General features: G+C 54.8%; 1 protein-coding gene across 1 annotated transcript; it reads left to right on the top strand.

Annotated features, from left to right (window-relative positions):
* The first annotated feature begins 5106 nt into the window (after nucleotides 1-5106).
* Nucleotides 5107-7086, top strand: HELT (helt bHLH transcription factor). The gene is made up of 4 exons (XM_003792780.1): nucleotides 5107-5214; nucleotides 5675-5779; nucleotides 6032-6128; nucleotides 6565-7086. Exons 1-4 carry the CDS (start codon nucleotides 5188-5190, stop codon nucleotides 7059-7061), a joined length of 726 nt encoding a protein of 241 aa, XP_003792828.1. The 5' UTR covers nucleotides 5107-5187; the 3' UTR covers nucleotides 7062-7086.
* Nucleotides 7087-7413: the final 327 nt, after the last annotated feature.

Raw genomic sequence — 7413 nt, 5'->3', positions numbered from 1 at the left:
AGAGAGAGAAAGTCCTGAGGAAACACCTTAGTAGAGATACAGGTCTCTCATATTCCTGGTTCCCTTCAGATTTGGGATTCACCTTCACTGTGTGAAGAGAGTTTTGGAGAGTTTGCAATTTGTCCCCAGAGCCCCCCTCCTATTCACCTGGCTGCCCTAACAAGCATCTCCTGGCCAATGCTTCCTGTTGATGACACTGTCACATTGACAACATTGTTGGGGACCAGAGGGAACAGAGGAATTGGGATGCTGAGTAAGAAAAAGTCCAGAGAAGTTGCCAACTCAACTTCAGGATAGCAGTACCACCCGCAGCTTCTGGAATGAACACTAAGAACTGTCTTGTGGAGGCGACTGCCCTGGGCTACCAGTGAAGCTGTTCTCTTCTGTCTTAGAGGGCAGGTCTGTGGAGGGCAGGGCCGTGTCCCTTTCTTCTCATACTGCCAGCCCTGCTTACTGTGGGTGCTCACACCCTGCTGTCATCACTGGATCTGTGGAGAGGAGGAACAGGGCAAAGGACGCAGTTGACACCTCATGACAATGACCAAACGTGCGGAGGGCTGCAGGTGACTCATAGACTGTCTGTCTGTCCTAAACCTCAAGGAGTCTGACTGGACTGTCCTGCACAGGAGCAGAGGAATAAGCCAGGACCTGAAGGCCACACAGCAAGCAGTAATACTTAGTGACAGGCTTTGTGGCAGCAGCGGCTGGCTGTAAGCCACTGAATATTCCCTGTGTGTGTCCTGTGGGTCCTCAGATTCCATTACTGGAGTGGCAGGTTGGAGTCAGTGCTCTTGAGGAGTCCTTTCCGAGGGCACAGCCTGGGACCCCGCTTCTTTGGCCACTGGGCCCAGGGGTTCAGTTCCCTCCAGAGTTCAGAGTCGTGCTGCAGGCCAGTCCTAGTCTGACAAGACTTCTCAGGGGTGCCCACTTGAAGGCTGAAGGCCCTGGGCTGCCAAGGGGGCCAGGATGCCTGCTCTGAGTTTTCGAGGTGGGGGGCGCAGGAAGGGATTGGAGGTCATCCAGAAGACTTTATCTTAGAGCAATTTAGCTGAAATTACTGTATTCTTTTCTTTCCATTCATTTTCCTTTCTCCCCTCTCAAAACCTACAAATCCTCAGTTTCTAAAAAATGGAAAGAAACAGGAAGAATCTACCTTTTCTTTTTTTCTTTTGAGACAGAGTCTCACTGTCACCCTGGGTAGAATACCATGGCATCATAGCTCACGGCAATCTCATACTCCTGTGCTCAAGCAATCCTCCTGCCTCAGCCTCCCAAGGCAAGAATCCGTCTTTCAGCATTTGGAAGCCACATGTCAACCCTATGGTGGGGCTCAGTGCCCTAACTGCTGACCACATACACTGGGGCTGGTAGGTTCATACACAGCCTGGGCCTGCGAAACAACAATGACAACTACAATAATAAAATAGCTGGGCATTGTGGTGGGCGCCTGCAGTCCCAGCTACTTGGGAGGCTGAGGCAAGAGAATCACTTGAGACCAGGAGTTTGAGGTTGCTGTGAGCCGTGACTCCACAGCACTCTACCGAGGGCAACATAGTGAGACTCTGTCACAAAAAAAAAAGAAAAAAAAATAGCAGTAGAAATAAAAATAATAAACACATTCAGCTTGTGACTGCTGTAGTCTTCAATAGCTGCTCTTAAATGCTGGGAGACTACAGGCAGAGTAATGCTGAAGGAATGGTCTCATTTCTGAGCTTCATCTTGCTTTTGATGATGACATTTGAGGATACCTATGATGTCGAGGGGCTTCTGCAGCTCCAGCCCTTTTTAGCCTCACACACATTCAGAGAACACAGCCAGCCAGCGAGGCCAGGTGATGTCACCTGTGAGAGGGGCCCTCCAAAGGTCCTCATTCATTTGCCTAATTTTAGTCACCTTAACAAACTTCAGGAGAAATGACAGTGGCTTTTTCTCAGGGATGAGAAAAAAAAAATGAAATGAGTAAAAAAATCATATAATAGCAGACATTCCACAATACCCTTCTAAAATGCCCTGGAGCCACTGCAGAGTTTGCAGGCAAAATAAAACCACTAATTGAGTGGTTAAGCCTCCTTTTAGGTGATTTTGTTGATATTTACTTGCATTTACTAGGGGGATCACCAGTGACCTGGTAGATAGATACACTGAAGTTCTGCCAGGTGCATAAGTGGTTGGAGCTGGAACTTCCACCACTGGCTGGCTCCAGTGGCCACTACTTTGCTGGATTTATTTTTTTAATTTAATTTTTTTGTGGAAACTAGGTCAAGTTCAGGGAATGCTTGCTGCTCACCCTGAGGATAAGGAGTAAAGACCCCTGTTGGGTACCGCACTCTGGGGCAGTGAGATTCAGGCCTTCAGGCCAGAAAGGGAGAAATTAAATCCTTCATATCCCAAACTTGAACCACAGAGGCGTTCCCAGCCTGGAAGGCGGTGCTGCTGCGCAGAAAGGACCAGGATGCGCACATTGCCCCCACTGCCACTCACCAGCTTCACTTGCCCACCCCTCACCCCGCCCGCGGTCACTCCCAGCCCTGGGCAAGGCTTGAGCCCAGCAACGCTGTGGGAGATCAAACTCCGGACCTTAAACAGTTTGCATGGAAGGGAGTTTGTCCTGGGGAAGGTGCCTGCAGCTGGCGGTTAACACCGGCAGTAAGAGGATCAACTCCTGGCCCGCTGGCTTAAAAATGGGGGTTGGGGTGCGAAGTGCGCGCGCTCCCTTTTACCCATTCACATAGTTAATTTGGATTATAAGGGTTCTGTTTAATCCCATTGTATGCGAGTGAATATACTGAAATTGACAACCCCTGAGAGGGCACCCCGGCTGGCAGAGCAACCTGCAGGAGGGTGCGGGTCGTGTCCAATCTGGCGTGAAGTAGAAAAGAAAGCGTCGTGAGGAGTCTGGAAGCAAGACAGAGAGGGACACTCCAGGGGTGCGTGGTGCAGACCGAGCCCCCCACCTCCCGGGCCGGGGCAGGTGGGCCAGTGGCTTCCTTGAGGCCCCCCACCCCAGGCCTGGCTCTGCGCCCTAGAGCTCCCTCCCCAGGTCCCACCAGCGGAAAGGAGCTCCACCCTACCTACCTCTGCCAAGAACTGACAACAGCCCAAAGAGAGAGCCCAGGCCCTGCCATTGTCCGGCAGAGAGAATTTAGGGGAAAGAGGGGGACAGAAAAGAAGGGAAAGATATCCAAGGAGAAGTCTCGGCTGTTCCCAGATGGAAAAGATTAGAAAAAGGTGAGAGTTCGGTGGCTAGGGAGTGGGCCATAAAACAAAAAACATTTCTATCGTTTCCATCTGCAAGAAAGCTCACGCTCCCACCCAAACCCCGAAAGCCTAGAGCCCCCAGAGTGTGGGATCCAAGGCAGCAAACAGGAGCGAGGCCTGCGGGTGGGGGAGGAGGCCTGGGGCCAGGCTGCCGGCAGAGGCGCAGGCGGCCGAGAGAGTTCCCAGCCGCCGAGGCCCCCCTCCTGCTCCTTGGGCCCGTCTAACAAATTTCCTCCCCCGTTTCAGTTCGTGCCTTCCCTCCCTCCGCCTCCCCCGATATTTTCGTTTTCTAAAACCATAAAAAAGAGATCAACTTCCCTAACTTCACGGGGCCCTTTTCAGTGACAAATATTGATGCCCAAAGTGTCTGCGCTCTCCCGCCCCCAAACGTTGAGAAAAGGCGCCCGCGAAAGGAGGACATAAAAAGTTAACAATGCTGTGAAAATATGTTTGCAGAAAATAGACAATCGTTGGATTAAACGTATTCAAGTATGAAATAATGCCTTTTTGTGTCAAAACTTGGGCGATGGGCGGGTACAAAAGTTCCCTGTGGCAGCTACTTGCTCCCTTTGTGAGCCGTGCGCTTTGGCGTCTCCACTTGGGCGCATTACTCAGAGCCCTCTAAGCGCGATTGTTTCTCCCTTTCTAATGACATTTACCGGATCAAAACATGCTGTTAATTCGATCAGAAGGCTTCACCCTCCCTGACAAAGCCACAATAATTTCTCCTGAAGTTTGTTAAATTGACCAAAATTAGGCAAATGAATAGGGGTCTGTAGGCGCCCCCTCTCGCAGGTGACGTCGCATAATGCTCGCCTGGGCCAGCTGCATTCCCCCTTTTCTTCTCGGCCCACTCTTCTCCGTGGTGCCCCCAATCCTCCCCCCCCACCACACACACACACACACTCACGCCTGCCTGTCTCTCTTCCCCCACCCTCTGGCATTATTAAAATTTAGCCCAATGAAACCATTCATACTTTTCAATGGACATTTTCGTATAGGATAATAGGCTACAAATTGAGCCTCTTCCCCCCGCGAAGAGAGAGCCGAGGGGGGAGAAAAGAAGGCAGGCGACGTGGTCAGGGGGTGGGGGGAGCGTCGCGTGCCAAAGACCGGCGGGGGGGAGGGGGCGAGGCGAGGAGTGAGCTTCGTGTGCCAGCCGCAGGCCCACACCTGCCAGGATGTCCGTACAAATAAAGCGGTGTAAACAAAAAGGGGGGAGAAGGACGTGTCACCAAGTCGTGTGAGAAAAGCCTGGGAACAAACGGGGCGCCTCCGTCTCGAAGAGCTCTCCCTTGAACCCGGCGGAACAGCCTATTAAAGGCTTACTTAATTACTCTAATGACTCTGGACAGGCTTTAAAACGCACTCGGGGCTGGGACGGCGGGCTTGCTGGGATTTGTAAACAGGAGATCGTGTGAGACTCAGCGGTGGGACTAAAGGAGGCGACATTGTTTTGTGAGGGTCCTCGCCCCCCGGTGCCCGCGGCCGCTGCGCCCCTGCGCCCCTGCCCGAGACTGCTGCAGGCGCTCTCTCGCCCGCCGGCCGCGGTTTACCGCCTGCCTTTGGCGCGGGGGCTGTTGCCATGCAAATGTTATTCCCGGGCCCATCACGTGTCCTTTGAAGGGCCACGTGGATTAACAAAGCTGATCTGCCCCCAGCTCGCCCCCCTTGGCTGCTAATTTTTTTTTTTTCTTAACTTCTTTAAAACTGATCCTGAATGCATACATCTTCCAAACGCAGCTCCTCTAATCCTATGGAATAATTCAACTCGTGAATGCACTTGGAGCCCTAGATGGCCGCTTTATAAGGCAGCCCCTCTCAGTTGGGAGGCTGCAGTCTACCTGGGACACTCGAGGAGGCACACGAGGCGGAAAGTGGCCAGGTGCCTCGCACCACGGTGTCTCCCGAGAGCGCGTACTGACCAGGATGTCAGACAAGCTCAAGGAACGCAAAGTGAGTCCGCTGAGCCTAACGGGTGTTTGCGCCTTGGTGATAGAAGCGTCTGACTCATCCAGCTGCCGTCTGGCCAGACGGATGGCAGGGAAGTGGCCACACGGGACTTTGAGTGCACAGAAATCTCAAGTGGTTTGGGAAGGAGATGGGGATAGAGAGAGGAAGAATCCTCAACCCGGGAGAAGCCCACGCCCAGAGGCTGGTGGCCACCTCACCAAAGCCCTGGCGTTCAGCTAGGCCTAGTGGTTGAACAGGGTAGGGTGGCTGGAAGGGGAGCGCGCCAGTGCGGGCGTGAGAGGGCAGAGTTCAATTGGACCGAGTGTGGTGGGGCGGGGTGTCCCTTCCTGGGATGAACTGAGCAGCGTGAGCGGCTGGGAAGACGGGTTTAGCTTGCGGCTACTACATCGTGCCTTTGATGACGACTTTGGCCTACCTAAAATGTACCACCCTCTGTTCGCAGAGAACCCCTGTTTCTCATAAAGTGATAGAAAAGCGGAGGAGGGACCGGATTAACCGCTGCTTGAACGAGTTGGGCAAGACAGTCCCCATGGCCCTAGCGAAGCAGGTAATGTTGGCAGTCTAGATTCAGGTGCCAAGCGCTGGGGACCCTTGGCTGCCACTCTCGGCGGAGACGCCAGAGTTGGCGGGCGCAGAGGGTCTTCCTGATCCGGGCCCTGAGAGCCAAGCGAGCCCTAGGTGGCTGGGCGCAGCTAGGGCCGGCTCCCTGGTATTCTCCAGGTACTCTGAGCCCGCCCAGCCTGCGAGCGCTGACCTGAGCGTGTGGGACCGCTGCGAAAAGTCCGTCCTTCTTTTGCAGAGTTCTGGGAAGCTGGAGAAGGCGGAGATCCTCGAGATGACTGTCCAGTACCTGAGAGCCCTGCACTCCGCTGATTTTCCCCGGGGAAGGGAAAAAGGTGGGTACGGGTTAGAGACGGAGAAGCCTGCACCGGGAGCGTGCGTCACCAGCAGACTGGGGGCTAGGATGGGGCGTTCCGGACAGGTCTACTAAAGATCTCCACGCAGGGAGCTGCCAGGGCGGGAGGCCTGGAGCCTGCAAAAGCACTTTGCCCGTCTCGGCGACGGCAAAACAGCTACGGAGACTGGTTTCTAGGGCTCTTGAGGAGGTTGCCTCCTCTCAGGTCGGGTGGGAGGGGTTAGGCTGTCGGAGAAAAAGGAGTGGTTGCCCGTGCTTTGGCAGTCCCTAGACCCGCGGAGAGGAGAGCGAGATCCTTAAACGGAGACTTTAGTGAGAAGATAGGCTGGAAGGAGCCCTGCGCCCTCCTCGAGCTCTCCGTGGGGGAAGGAGCGCTCCGGGGTTTCTCCTTCCCACAGTTTCTCTCGCCCCTCCAGAACTCCTAGCGGAGTTTGCCAACTACTTCCACTACGGCTACCACGAGTGCATGAAGAATCTGGTGCACTACCTCACCACCGTCGAGCGGATGGAGACCAAGGACACCAAGTACGCGCGCATCCTCGCTTTCCTGCAGTCCAAGGCCCGCCTGGGCGCGGAGCCCGCCTTCCCGCCGCTGGCTTTGCTCCCGGAGCCGGATTTCAACTATCAGCTGCACCCAGCGGGGACCGAGTTCTCTGGCCACAGCCCCGGGGAGGCTGCCGTGTTCCCGCAGGGGGCGACCCAAGGGCCCTTCCCCTGGCCGTCGGGCGCCGCTCGCAGCCCGGCGCTGCCCTACCTGCCCAGCGCGCCGGTGCAGTTGCAGAGCCCGGCGCAGCAGCATAGCCCCTTCTTGGCGCCCATGCAGGGCCTGGACCGGCATTACCTCAACCTGATCGGCCACGCGCACCCTAACGCCCTCAACCTGCACACGTCCCAGCACCCCTCGGTACTCTGACGCCCGCTGGCCCGCCAGGTTTCTCTGCGTATCGTGCGCGGCTTAGGAGAAATACTGTATATATTGTATAAGTGTAAATATTGTGACCTTAAAAAACTAGGCGTGGAGAAGGCCAAGAGCGAGTTAGTCTTCTGAAAGATCTCCCCTGGCAATAAACGTTTTCTGATAAAGACCCAAAGAGATGGATGTCTTTGTTACCTTCTGGTCATCTACAGCCCAGGCCATCCAAGTGCCTAGGGCCCAAGGGTAAAGGCCAAGGTGGTGGCCCTCGGGAATTTGGGGGGGGCGGGGAGTTGCGGAGTGTGAGGGAGGAGGAGGCTCTATGTCTGCTTAAGCAGACATTCCAGGCTTA

The sequence above is a fragment of the Otolemur garnettii genome, unplaced genomic scaffold, assembly GCF_000181295.1.
Source record: "Otolemur garnettii isolate 467f Iridium unplaced genomic scaffold, OtoGar3 scaffold00061, whole genome shotgun sequence".
In the NCBI taxonomy this organism is placed as follows: Eukaryota; Metazoa; Chordata; class Mammalia; order Primates; family Galagidae; genus Otolemur; species Otolemur garnettii.
The sequence above is the reverse complement of the archived record's forward strand: the minus strand, read 5'-3'. Positions and strand labels throughout refer to the sequence as shown.

Bases quoted from the DNA above. Each gene is read 5' to 3' on its own strand.
- HELT (XM_003792780.1), top strand. From the start codon at position 5,188: ATGTCAGACAAGCTCAAGGAACGCAAA. The intron at 5,215-5,674 runs GTGAGTCCGCTG...CTCTGTTCGCAG, and splicing joins ACAAGCTCAAGGAACGCAAA to AGAACCCCTGTTTCTCATAA. The intron at 5,780-6,031 runs GTAATGTTGGCA...CTTCTTTTGCAG, and splicing joins CCATGGCCCTAGCGAAGCAG to AGTTCTGGGAAGCTGGAGAA.